The sequence below is a fragment of the Chiroxiphia lanceolata genome, chromosome 10, assembly GCF_009829145.1.
Source record: "Chiroxiphia lanceolata isolate bChiLan1 chromosome 10, bChiLan1.pri, whole genome shotgun sequence".
NCBI lineage: Eukaryota > Metazoa > Chordata > Aves > Passeriformes > Pipridae > Chiroxiphia > Chiroxiphia lanceolata.
The window spans coordinates 5,267,414-5,281,814 of record NC_045646.1 but is presented as its reverse complement, the minus strand read 5'-3'; the positions used below and the strand labels follow the sequence as shown (position 1 = coordinate 5,281,814).

General features: G+C 41.0%; 1 protein-coding gene across 1 annotated transcript in view; it reads left to right on the top strand.

The window, feature by feature from the left end:
• The window catches only part of SPATA16 (spermatogenesis associated 16), a 78,240-nt gene that overhangs the window by 48,738 nt on the left and 15,101 nt on the right, over positions 1 to 14,401 (top strand). Inside the window, 5 exon segments of the mRNA XM_032697994.1 lie at positions 3,456 to 3,582; positions 4,356 to 4,488; positions 4,715 to 4,825; positions 9,052 to 9,064; positions 11,453 to 11,606. Of these exon segments, the coding sequence (XP_032553885.1) occupies positions 3,456 to 3,582; positions 4,356 to 4,488; positions 4,715 to 4,825; positions 9,052 to 9,064; positions 11,453 to 11,606 (538 nt within the window).

Here is a 14,401-nt window from a genome sequence, read left to right as displayed (position 1 = left end):
TTTGAGAGAAAGACACAGATACTTAACTAATTGGCACTCTCAGCCTTCCATTCTGGCTTGGTGGGAACAGTCATCAGCTAAATCAGTGACTCATGGAGGCACATTGTGTCTTGGATAATTTTACATAGGTGGAGGATAGACTGGAGAACAAATATGAGGGCTTGTTAATAAAACACCAAGCTGGACCCCTAGTGATACCTTCTGTGAATCACTTCAGTGGATGAGGGGATCCGGGAGATTCATAGACCCTGTAAAAATGCATATGTCTTTTCAAGTTATGCTTTTCTGACCATCTCTATTAACTTTGTGTTATCCCTGTCACTATTAACCAGGTTTATGCTTCTGCCAAGACACATTAACAAAGCCTTGCAGTTCCCTCAGTTTTCAGAAAGCAATGCCCACCTCAAGAAGACAAAATTGTTATCAACAGATGCAGCCACAGCAGCACTGAACAGGGTCTTAAGCCAAAGCCCAGCCCAGGAGGAGCTGCAGCTCAGCCTCCCTTACCCTGATGGATAATAGGGCTGAGCAAGGCTATTCTCAGTCTGGCAGCTCCTCCTGGCAGCTCCAGTACCAGTTCATTGGGGTCCACTGAGTGTGAAATCCATCTCTTCACATCACACCAGCACAATGCATCATTTAAGTCATTTTTAAGGGATGAAAAGGTTCATAAGCTTCATGTTGCCCTCTGCACAGGAGTGAATTTTACTCTTAATGCAAACAGTGCTTAAATGCAATATTTTAAGACTAATATTCCGTACAGGCACAGTGTCTGATTCATGCCAACCCAAGGGGTAATGTGAATGCTTAGTATTGTTTAACCAAATCCCAAGGACTGAATAAAACCCTCAGATGAAAGCTGTGACCTTCAGAGAGCATGGAATCACTTTTTCTTTTCATCTAAAAGATAATTTAGCTAATACTTTTCTCCTCATTGAGGACATAGGCTCACTGCACTGAAAACTGTTTACAAATGTTCTTTCTCCATTAAATTGATTTTCTGAGTATAGAAAGGCAGTATTTTCTGGACCTAATTTAAATTCCACTCTAATTAATATTCAAGATCAAAATATGTTATCTTTGCATGACTGTGCAATTATTAAAGGGAAAATATCATCAGAGAAAGTAGGGGGGGTATTTTATTTTTTTTAACTAGCCATTTCCTAATATGAAATGTATAATTTCTTTGCCTTTTTTTAGGCTATAATTCAAGAAGCTTTCAAGAGAGAAATATCTTTTTTGACTATGTAAAAACCATTTGTGAAAGGAGAAGAGAGTGCCAAAGTAAAGGAGGCAGACAAAACCTTTGCTAAAAAGCACCCTGATTACATGCAGCACATATTTACAGGTAACAGCAGATTTCACATCCTCTTAAGCACTGTGTGTTTTTTGTGTGCATGTCTGACTTAAAAAGAAGTTGAGAGACTCTGAAGCTTGAGATCCAGACATTTCTACACTTCCGGGGGGGAAAACTGTCTTCTGAGATCTGCTCTGTGATTGTCTGTGATTTAGGTAATGGAACGAGCACTCAGGCAAAGTACAGACTTTATACTGCAAATCCCCATAAATATTATTTTTATCCATGAAGTGCCATATTTCCATTGTTGGATTTCATTATTGCAATTAATCTTTTGTTCAGAGGTAGGTTTGCAAGTGTATTGTGGTTACAGGGACACTCAAGCTCATTCCCACCTCCACGGATTTGCATGACCACTGATGGTCACACCTGCAGCAGGGCCCTCCCTTTCCAAAATTACCTTTGCCTTTTATGAGCTCTACTGGGCTGACCAGCACCTTTGAGAGCATCTCACCTACATGGATGGGAATAGAGCCATATTTCCTTTAGCCTTTTGACCACAAGTAGGATCCAGAGTGAAAAAGGGCTTTATCAGGGTCTGTTATCATCTCCTAGCAGAGTGAACTCAAATACCATCTCCTGGCACAAACACATGCCTAAATTCTGGTGACCATGGGCTTGTTTCAAGCGGAATGGACATGACATTTTGGCAAAAGAGAGCCAGGAGGATAAAAGGCATTTCTTCCTGTCGTTAACCTGGTGATTTGGAACATAGTTGACCCTGATAACGCTTGGCTTTGAGTTGGTGATTGAGAAACATAAAGGGAAAAGTACATTTCCCACGTCAAATTCTGGAAAGCCTCTATTTTTGTCACACAAACTGGCTGTGTAGCTCACCTCCCACTGTCACTGCCAACACAGCCATCCAAAAGGCTGAGAGGCTGCCTGCTCCCTGCAAGAGTTGCCCCCAGGTCGGACAGCTCTGACCCCGCTGAGCCCAGCGCTCAATGGATAAATCAGGTTTCCAAAAGGAGACACACTGCGTCTTTGGAAATGAAAATAAAACCTACTTCTAAAACACAAATAGGAATTAGGAAACCAAGTGTTTGCCACAAAACTGTGCAAAGAGGTAGCACAAGTAAACTCGCTTTGTTCGTGTTGGTTTTGCATTAAAACGAGATGGTGTTTTACAAGTTACAGAGCACCCATGTATTGGATTTCTGGCAAGAGCTTTGGGTTTGTTCAAAGAGAGAAAATGAGGACTTATTTATCATGAAAATCGTAAAATCCCTGTCTTCCTTTTACTTGCTGATGTGACTGAGGAAAATATTCTGGGACAAAAGTACTGGCATTAAAAGAAGCATAAAATAAAACTCCCTCAATTTACAGCAAGGGTGAGACTTTCAGAAGCACACAAGCAAACTCAGTGATTTTTTGTTCATAAATCACCGAATGAGTCCGAAAATGTCATCAGTCATTTTCTTATGCCTCCCAATAAGGAAAAAGAAAGAAGGAAAAAAAGAAAGGGTAAAAGATTCAAATCCTATGGAATTTTATAAATATATAGTCAATTATAAAACAGATTGAACAGTTCTGCCTTAAAATGTGTTTTAATCTATCAGCTAAAATAATTGCTTCAATTTTATACAAATTTTTCTTAGAGCAGGTTTTGGGATCCCTGAAGTTTCTAGGAATAAAATGGTATAGAAGACAAAGAAAAAACAATATCTGTATGAGGGCTGTCCTGGAAAACCCTCTCAGACAGAGCAGACATGGCTCCTTTTCCTACATTTGGTGCTGAGATAATTCAAAACAGCCTTAGGTGAAGTCAGCTGAGACAATAGAGGTTTCTCAACTTAACTATTCAGATCTGACCTAAAATCACAGTGCCCACCCAAAGAAGACAACAAAAGCAATAGATTTAGCTCCAAGCTCAGTGTGGCACTGAGTATCCAAACTGCAGGTCTGTATCTCACAGAGGTGAAATTAAAAATAAGAGGTAAGTCCCATTTTAACAGTGGGTGTGAAATACCAGGCATCTCAAGAACATGTTATTTTAAATAATCTTCCTATCCTGTAACAAATATCTGTCCAATTTTAGTCCAAGTTCTGCTGGAGTGTAAGGACTGAATTGATTTCAAAGTTTTCTTATTGCCAGGGAAAAGGAGCAGATACACATCGAGATCCAAGTGTACAATGCAGTTTGTCACAAAATTGGGAATCCATCAGAAGCAGAATATGCTGCAAGGGAAATATCAGGTCCACTTGCTTTGATTTATATCAGGGTAAGTCCAGAGAGTGCCGAGTGGGGTTGTCCATTTGTCACTGTGACCGCACAGCCTGGCATCTTAAAAGCAGAGCTCCCTGCAAACAGAGCACTCCTTTGTGAAAAGTGACACTGACATTCAATCTAGGTTTATTTTCTGCAGGGGAAGGGGAGGGAGGATAGAACTGGTCCAGTTCCCTACACAAAGGTGGCTTGTACAAGTGCTCTGAACATCTGTCCTTCCTGAGGTCGGGGCAAGACCCACTCAGCTGACACACAAGGGCTTTGACAGCAGCAGTCACAAACTCTGGACATGCCACAGCACAGGCTGTCACATGCCAGCTGGGGGGATCAGAAAGGACAGGTAGGAAACTTGGGATTATGGTGGTAGTGATGGCAAAAGCACAAATCTGTAGGAAATTAAACCTCACAAATTCAGGGAACAACAAAACAGCTTCTTTTACAGTTAAAAGATCCGGATGTTATGTTCTGAAGGGTTGAGTTATTAATGCTTTGGATGATCAGCACTGAAAAGTGCATAGATGGGAAGAACATGCTTTATCTTTTGCATCAGCAAAATTGAAGCTGTAGATGCAAAAGGTTGCAAAGTCTGAAATGTCAAAACCGTGTTAGAGCTGGATGGGTTGGTTTCGTCACCTTTTTTCTGTCAAGCTTTCTAGAATCCATTTCACTCCTTTTTAGACTTCCTTTTTTTTTCCCTCGAAAAAAAGTAACCTCTCTTACAACTGAAAAAAAATGAGCTAGTGGAAATTATTTTCATTTCCCTTCCAGGTCATCACGGAATTTACATGTGGCCAGACATGGTTGCATCTCCAGCAGTACTTACTTACTCTAGATTTCAGAAACAAATATATTAGAAAAAACTTGGAAAGGTCTTTAACTAGAAAACAACCAATCTTTTCAGGTACACCAAATTGCTTAATGGCTTGAATAGCTCAGTGGTGTTCTCCATGATCCTTGATGGATGAGGAGAGTTGAGGGGTTTCTTGGGGACCATTTCTCTGTGCTGGCAGTCCTGACTGCCCAGATAGCTCTCTCTATTCCCTTCACTCCTCCTCCAGTTTACCCTCAGCCTGAAAGATTCTCTATGGAGTAAACACAGTCTATGGTTTTGTGATTTCATTTCCTAGACCAGAAAGCACCTTTCAGTCCTACCATGGATGAAGAAACAAAAAGACTGGGGGAAAGCAGTGAGAAAAAGATCATGCCAGTAATGGATTTTATAAGAAGCACCAGAGTAAGTATGAGTATAAGGTTCCTTTCTGGTGTGTGGTGTTTGTGGTGGCAGAAGCCTCTGTGTGTGTGTGTGTGTCTGTGTGTGTGTGACCTGTGCTTTTTGGTGGGTACTTCATGCTGCACGTGCTCCTCCTGTGTCCAGAAATTGTATTCCATGAATTCCATTGGAAGCTGAGCTCAAATGGGGTTTAGATACCTTTGAGAAGCAGTCCTAATTATTTAAGTGTGCCGAGTTTATTTAAGATGACTTCACATGCAATTTTCTCAAATCTTTACGGCCTGTTATATAATATCCCTTCTTCACATAACCACCAAAACTACTGTTAATATGTTTAATACCCACGGTATACTACACCTCCCACCAGGGTCTCCATTAAGAGTTAATAATTGCTACCTGAAGCATTTCTAGTGGTTCAGATCCTGAACCTTATGTATTGAAGTATGTGAAATAGCCTTCAAATCTGCTACAACCGTATTAAAGGTATAGTAGTTAATTCTACTCCATACTTTCCGCAATAACGTACACAGCTTCTTAGCACCATGGCTGTTGATTAGCACAAAAGGTCAAAAATCAAATTTGCATGTAGACTAGACTGTTTTAATGCAATTCTTAAATTATTCCTCTGAAAATAGGAGGAAGAAGCCTCTCCTCCCCAGATTGTGAATGCTAATGTTAATGCTTTTTCCCCAGCAATAACCGGTTTCGAGTTTTCTGCACATTGAAGGAATCAGAGCCATTTTCTCGTCAGGGGTGTCCTAGCAAATCACAGGATTTATATTCTTAGATAGGAGGTTGACAAAAACTGCTACTTAGCAACCCCTAGCAAGGAAGAAACATTAGCTAGATATTTGGGGAAGCTCTATCTCCTTTAGTCTCAGAGAGCAGCTGCAGAAACAACAGTAAATGTTTAGTGGGAGGTAAAGGTGCTTAATACTTTTCCAAAATGGGTGCTCTCGAAGTGTCTGCATTGCTGGGAGGCAGGAGAAGCAGGCTGAGGTCAGACATCCCCAAGGGAACACAGCTGCTTCTCTCCAGTTCTTTCCTGAGGCCTTGTGCTGTTGGCTTTGGATGACCAAAAGCCCAAGTTATTGATGAGCAGGCTAATAGAAGCGGTATCTTTGAGAAAGTGAAATGTCTGTTCCTGCTGTGGGCATTGCACTTCAATGCACTACAAGAAGCTACAGGTGCAAACAGGCAGTGGGTTGGGTACTGGATACAGAATAAACCCCTAGTTTTTGCAAAAGCCCCAGTAAAACTGCAAATAAAAAAAAATTGAGTCCACAATTCTCTCTTTGGGTATAACACAGAACTTTTAGAGGTGAGATTCCTCCATCACAGCTGTATAGGCAGCAACAAACTTGCCTTTTTTGTTTCAAGGAGGTCGGCACAGCATCCCTGTGGCTCAAGCCAGGGCCACCCCAGTGCCACCTTCAGCAACACCAAGAATGGGATAACATGGCTGAACCACGGTCCTACAGATTTATAACCAGCCCTGGGGGTCAGTGTGGGAGCTTTAACGGAGAGGAGGGAAGCCCCCAGGTGGAAGGAGTTACCACTGAGTTATAACACCTACTAATTCCATATTCATTATCATTCACTTTCCCTTTAGTTTTCATAGGATTACAAGATCCAAGCAAGACAGAACCTCTGACCCAAAGAGCAAATGACAATGCCAATTACACCTGATAATACAGGCAGGCACAGAGCCAGAGCTGCTCTGCTACTGGAGATGAACATCTCTTTATGGGCCTGACAGATTTGGCAAATTTTGCTTCCTTGAAAGTATTCTGAAGTTTTCTATAAGCTAGAAATACGACCCATCTTATTTCCATCACACACAAACTAAATTAAAAACTTCAGCTACAGACTTGAGCTATACAACAGACTTTAGAAAGATAAAAAAATCTTTGGTTTTTAATAGAACCAACATTCCTTTCTGTCCTCTTTTTCATTTGAAGATGCAAATGTACAATCCAAATTCTTGTCCTGATCAGATTTTTTTGACACAAACATCGAACTGCTAAAGTAGAGCTTATTAAGCCACGTCAACACTCAATACTTAAGTCAATTCTGTTACCTCAGTTTTGCAGCCACACAACTGGAGTTAGTTATGGGTTTTACACGCACACCACTGTCAGCAAGACATGAAGTTTCATGTTAAAAAATCAGAGAATTTTCTCTTGCCCCCCCCTTCTTCATAAAGAACAGTCAGTCCCATTTAAATCAAGGGGACATTTGTGTATCATAAAGCAAGAAGCATTTGAGAAAGAATGTCACAGTCTGGTCCCTGTGCAGCGTCATCTGTGGCTGGTGGGAAATGCCATAAACCTCCTCTACCCAGAAATGCATACCATGGCACAAGGGTTATTTTATTTGCCCTAAAAAAGTAGCTATTGGCCAGACCTTCAACTACTCATATCCCAGCCAAGATTGCCAGCACTGACAAGTGGTTATTCTGTCCAAGTTATTCACTGGGGTAATTTCTGCTGCTTTGTACACACCAAATTTGCCTTTCTGCTGCTATAATCCCATGCTGATGGCACATGATGCTACTTAAGAGGAGAAACAGTGGCCAGAGGGGTTTATTATACTGCTCATATCATAAAGGTGAACAAACCCTACCATATGATTCACAGCATGATGCTTATATTTACAGATCTCACTGTTTTGTTGTCTATTTTTTAAGTGGAGGGAAAGTGTTTATTTCACATGGATTTCAGCACACAGGCATTCTGAAGGATACCAAGGGCATTCAAGAAACATTATGATGGATTTTTTCCGCTTGTTACTGCAATACACTACAGAGCTGCTTTCAAGACATAACTTCATTCACATTTTTGAGCTGAAAAATAGTGGCAAAGACTCCACAATAGAAAAGAAGAACTATTGGGGGCATTCCAGGCATTTGCAAAGTGGTGCTCTTTAAGCTGAGAGCTAAACGTGCCATGTATATTGGATATGATACATTCTGCTTAAAATCCAGGCTGACCAACCTCTTTACTTTTCTTTTTCTTTAGCACTCAGCAATTTAGCTTTATTTATAAATAGAAGTGGCAGAAGGGATGACTCCTTTCTTGCGTATAGAGAAAAGCAAAAGGTGGGGGTATCATGCCGAAATTCTCAATATATGAAAGGACAAATGATTCACTCCTCTCACATGCTCTCCAGCTCCTTTTTGCAGTGAAAGCCTGTCCCAGCTTTGCTCTGGTTGTTAGTGCTGGGTATTTAGAAATAGCAGGTAAGCTCCCTCCAGAACTGACTGATCTGCTTTGTGTGGGTGCTCTTTCATCCCAAGGTCAGAGGAAGGAGAATGTCACAGGGCTGATTCTTGGGCATCAGGACCTTATTTCTCTCCCAGCAGGGAGGTCTTTAAAGATGCCACTGGGAATAAACACCCTTTTTGCTTTTAGTTTAAAGGGAATTTGTACAGCAAAAAGTTTTCTAGGGAATGGTCCCACTTGGGAGGACCCCTGCCTCAGACAAGACTGTCCATTATGAATTAATTCCTCAAGAGACAGTCCATCAATTGCTCATTTTTGGCATATCAGACAACAGGGGTGAGACCCACCCAGAAAGTAATAGCATCATAATTTAGTCATTTATTATCTGAATATGTTACTGCATTTCTAACCAGGATACAACTATGACTCCATAAAACTGCATTTGTTGATTTCTTTGCTACTAATTCTTTTCCGCTGGAGTCTCTGTTTAAGTTTGCTATTTGCTTAACCTTCACTGTGCCTACCTGAGCTGATTTCATCTTCATCTGATCACCCATTCACTTTATTATGTTTTTTACTGCAGCTTAGTAGCCCCTTGAATTCTGCTATAGTTCATGTAATCCTCATCATGTGGATCAGCTCCCTGCGGAATTTTTTTCTCCTGCCAGCAGCAGATATTTACTTCCTCTTTCTGCATTTCTCATTGTCACTGAAACACCACCTTTGACAATGTTCAACTCCCTCTAATCCCTTCATAAAAAAACCTGGGTTTGGTTATTTATTTACTTTCAACCTACTCTAAACTCAAACAGCATTGCTGTGTCCGTAGAGCGTGTGTTGTCTCAGATGTCCAATTTGTTTCCCATAGCTACATGGCCTGCTCTCATATTTTTCAGAAGAGTCAAGCAGAGAAAGAATTGTTTTCTTTTTAGCCTTTGCTTTCTTAATCACTGGAGAAGCCCCCAACAGACACAGCATGATGAGAGAGGATTGTTACCTGCTTCTTTAGCTGATGATTCAACGTACTCATTTCTTAGTGCTCACACAAAAAGGGTTTGGGCGGATTTCAAGAATAGCAGGGGAAAAACCATTTGCTGCATCTCAAATGTTGTGAGACTATTTCATGTTGATAAGAGCTCTCTTTCTCATTAACTAATTGCTTCTCCCTATTTTAATGCACACAGCTCTACCTGGGGACACAGCTAGCTGTCTTTCAGACACAGGAGATCAGGCAGAGACTGAGCTCTGTTTTGTTCCTTTCTTTCACACCACTCTGACTAGATTGGGTCAGACTTACAATTTCACATATCAGAGAGCACAGAAATCTTCTTTCTTGCTGATATCTCCTACTAATACTAGGTCAAGTCCTCAGAAACTGACTCCTCAAGTGATAAAAATAGTTTGTAAGAAAGTTGTCCTGTTCTGCTCTTAGGGATGGGTCAACAGAAGTTCATCAGAAGATGAGTCTGGAAGGACCCTCCTGGCTCCTCAAGTCAAATCACCTGCTATTATACACCTTTGTGTCACCAAATATCTTATTCATAAATTGAGTAAAATTCATCTTAGAACTAGGTAGGCTTTCTGTCTTTTCTGGTCTGGGTGAAACACACTGCAGACCTTCAACCTGAATTATCAGAAGCTTAATTGCCACCCCAGTCTTATTTGTACCTATTTATACACAATGGTCCTTCTGCTATCATTGTGTTTTATCTCTCCTTCCCTTTTCAGTTGTTTGCTCTCTTTGGAATTTAGCCCTGCATTATGTTTATTGAGAAGAATAATAAGCTCTTGGCATTTTCATTAATAGACTAATCAAAGCACACTTCTCTCAAAAGAGGTATCTCCTACCGTGCTGGATTCTCTGCTTCATGATGCTTGGGTTTAAATTAACCTCTCCAAACACAGCTGATTGGAGCTATCTGCAATGCTCAGAGAATTGCTGACCAGAGCTCCTTTTCCCTGTGCAGTGCCTGATTCTCTCCTTCAGCTAATGGAAATGCCAGTTCATTGGCTCAGCTCTTTCTTTTCCGGTTGCTCTCACTTCTGGAACTCACAGACTACAGCTCCATTCCTGCCATTGGTCTCCAGCACACAGTCTTTTATTTCATACTATTTTACCATTGTCTTAGGTGTTATATTAAAGGGGGTAAAATTAACTGTATCAGGATCATTTGTATGTTTCTAGAGTTAAGGAAAACTGAAGTTTTTTCCACTATTATTCCTGTAAGAGGTTTAGAAAGCAAGATCAGAGCTGTTACTAAATTCCTAGACTTGATAAAAGAACCACTGTCATAGTCATTTTGGTAACACTTGATGCTTGCCTAGTGAAAACTTCTGCAAAACCAAGATCAAACCAAATGATCAAGATTCTTTGTGAAGAGGAGTTCAATTTAAAAACAGGACACCATTTACTGAACAATAAATGTCATTTCAAATTTCCCTTTCACTCTCATTCCAAACTTTCCTTTCACTCTCTTCAATATACTCTTGGACCTAGAGTCACCTACCTGAAGTGTATGGAAATGGCAGCATCAGGGTGCCACCATATGGAACTGCCAGAACAAAGGTCTGCTAAAAATACTGGAAGTGGTTTTGAAAATTGATGCCAATTCTTGGAATTTCAGGCACTTAAGTGCATTCAAAACCCTGATTAGATGAATGGAAATCTCACTCTGAAGGGCTGAGCATTCAGATATGCAATGGCTCCATCTCGTCGGGAATCTAGGCCAAATTGCTTTTGAAAATCTCAGTAGGGTGCTTATTTGCATTTTTGGCATCAGAATACTTCTGAAAATATGGTGGCAAGGCTGCCATCCATCAAACACTTCAGCAGGTGCTGAGATTTTATGCAAGCACTTGGCTGAGTTTCTGTATTCACACACTTAAAATTTACCATGTGCCTGGCTGCCTGGAGGATCAGAGACCACCTCTGCAGGTTTTAGTCCCTCAAGGTTATATATTTGAAAACTCTAGATTTGCCTAGTCTGCAAACAAACCATAAACTGACACACTGCGTGCTTTCCTCAACCTCTTCATCGAAACTTTAGAAGCAATCCATGAAAGTCAGGTAACATCTAATAGAGGGGATTATGGGAAAACCATTTCCAAATGAGAAAATTGCATTCAAGTTTTGTTATCTGCTGTCCCCCTTCACATATGTTATGACTGCATATTTATTTTTTCTAGTAGTGCTAGTGAGAGTGTGGCAAGAAAGTCTTTTTTTTTAACCCTCTCTAAAGATTGTCAGCAACATCATCTTAAAGTTGCTGGATGCCATATTGCTCAAAGCATTACCAGCACAAACCTATATGTTGACAAGCCTCAAGGTATAGGGATTATAGGATAAGGGGTTTTTTCTGTGACTCTCCTCTAATCCACTTGCTTTTGCTGGGGAAACAGGACAAGCACAGACCATGTCCAAGTGTGATGGAGAGGTTCCATTACACGAGCCTCCTTGGCTGCTTGCAGAGAGTGGAGGAACAGTCCCAAGTGATGAATCAAGTGATGGCTGAGCTGGCCACCCTTCCCTACCTACAGGAAGTCTCTTGGGAGGGTGCCAAACTGGTCAATTTTATTTCTAGCACTTATTTTGGCCTTTAGAAGAAGGGAGCAAGGGAGGGAAGGGCAGGGGCAGAGCTTTGCACTGCAATTTGCTCTGGAAGTCATTTTTCCGATGTGTGGACCTGAAGTAGTTTTTAAATCCTCCTTCAGTGCTTTGTCAGAGGAGGTGCTGATCACCTGCAAGGATGACTTTTATAGAACCAGCATGACTCATCTGTGGGCATATTTTTAAAACCTCTTCTTTTCCCCCAAACCTCCCCAGATCAGTCTGGGAAAATGGTTGCAATTATTCAGATCGTGTTACTTTAAGTTATCTAACATCAGAAGCCACCTGCGGCAAAACAGGCCGAATCTAGTTACAGCTGAGGGAAGGGAGAGAAAAGGTTTTCTTTCCTGCTTCCATCCACAACTTGCTCCCTGTCTCTGAATAACACTGTGTGCCTGCTATGCTTTGTTTTTCCCTTTGTGAAAGGAGGGCAGTGATGCCAGTCATTAATAACCTGATAGTACATCAATAAGCTGCAATCAGATAGCACTGCATGATTATTCTTCCTCGAGGCTGTCAGGCTTTATGATGGTGGAAGGAGGGAGCTCAGGTAGATGCAAATTTTAAGCATTTCATTCTAGAAAAAAAATAAAAATAAAAAATAAAAGTCCCTCCACAGTCCCTGCATTTAAATGCGGTCTAATTTTGATGATCCAACTAAAAACTCTTGGTTTTCCCAAAGCCAGTCCCTTACCATTTGTCTGCAGTCCTGCAAAGCTCCTAAGCTCTGCAGAATTAAAGCTTCACAGCAGCTTGCTTTAGGGAAGAGGAGCAGCAGCCTGCAACTGCAGGAGGTGGTTGCCAGACTTTGAAGTCTGGGCTCAAGATAAGGAGAAATGACATTGCGAAGAAACTGTGTTATTAAAAGACATTCTCCTTTTGATGCAAGTTGTCTAGTATTAAACTTCAGCAGGCCCACATTTCAAGGCTGACTAAAGGGTCTTGAGTTATTGGTACATATTTCAGTGATAGATTTTTCTCCAGGGCACAATATTTTCAGTACATCACACGTTCAGCAGAGGCTCTTACTCTCTTGTCTGTATCCTGTCATGTAGTAATCATAAGCCTGACCTCCCTGGAAAGCTTTCTGGGGAGGCCTTAGACCACCCAAGACATAGGTCTTCAGTCTCTTAAGGGTAGGACTGGGCAGAACAAGAGTCTGTGCTGGGAGATTTAAGTGACAGACTTTAAATCTTTCAACAAAACACACATTGTTTGTTTACTGAGCCCAGGGTAAAAATGTTTTTTAAAAGAATAAAGACAGAAAATCTCTACTAGCTACACCGCATTAATTCAGAATTCATTTATTTTTCTTTGTTCTGCCATCCTGCTGTAAAATATGTCTTTATTCTCTCTGTGCAAATGGGGGCTAGGTTGCTTTTTAGCTGGAATATTTTAGTAAACTTAAAGCACCACAGTGTTGAGGCACAAGACTGCAGGCAAGAACTTGCAGAGTAACTTCACCAGGGAGTGATTAATGGGCTTTATCTTTCCTGGTGACACCAGCCCACATGGCACAGGCTTTTCCTATGCCAGTAGGGATCGGTTCCCTACCACATCCCAACATCACCAGGCACAGAACATCACTGCCCATCGTTGGGTCTGCACGCCTGAATCACCCAGGGAGTGAGAGATTCTCCCTTGCTCAGCTCTGCTCATTTCATGGGGGTCCAGGCAGGATTAAATGTTTGGAGGACTGGGCTATACTGGTGTGATTCAGCACCTCTCAATGACTGCTACAGAGGCAGCCCCATGTCCATGGGGTCAGAATCACAGCACCCACGCTGACCCCATGTGCTTTTTACTCTTCACCAGCGTTTCAGAGATCTAAATTTTTTCCTCGAAGAAAACTGACCTGGCCAAATTCTAATCTCTCTTTGACTAATAAAAATTTAAACTAATTCCTCTGAGGTCATTCTGACTTTGCACTGGTAAAACTGAGATAAGAGTTTATGACCAAGCAAGGCAGTTAAATTGTGGGAGTTAGAAAAGGGTAAAGATGCCAAATGTTTGCCATCACATACAGAATAAGTTGTATAAATTTTAAAACACGCTGAATTTATAATAGTGCAATTCTCCGGGATCCCAAAGGCATTTCAGTTATAAACTCTTCTGTGTAAATGTCTTCCTGTAACTAAATAGAGTCCTAATATATGGCACAAAGAACCTCAACTGAGGCCTTTTTAGGTCAGTATTCACAGACCCTGGGAAAATGAAGATTCTGTGGTTTCAGTTAGCTTGAACAGTTGAATGCAACTGGAGAAAAAACCCTGAAGAAAATCTTTCCAAGGTTTATGACTTCAATGTCACCACATTTGTACATCATAAATCAAGATGAAAGGTTGTTAAAAAAAAGAAAAAAATCTATTTTCATTTAAAATCAAAAAAGGACAAGTTTGTTCGTTTTTTTAAAGCAACATTTCTCTTTGGGGGGGAATCTTCCAAAAAATGCCAGTTTTGGGAGAATTATTGTGGTTTGCTAACTGCCTGCTCTTGTAGGGGCATGGTTTATCTTCCAATAGAGTTGGGGAAAAACTTTGGATGATAAAAATTAAAACCAGAGCACACATTGTCCACTTTTCACTGGCATGTATCAATATCAATGAAACCTTAATCATAAAGATTTCTTGGTTTATCTTCTTGCCCAAAGCAGTGAAATCTGCAACCTGGTTGGGCTGCCAGAGCAGCCCCTTATGGGTGACAGACCAATGTCCTGGTCCCTGCTCCAGTGGGTGCCCTTTAACCAGTTCTT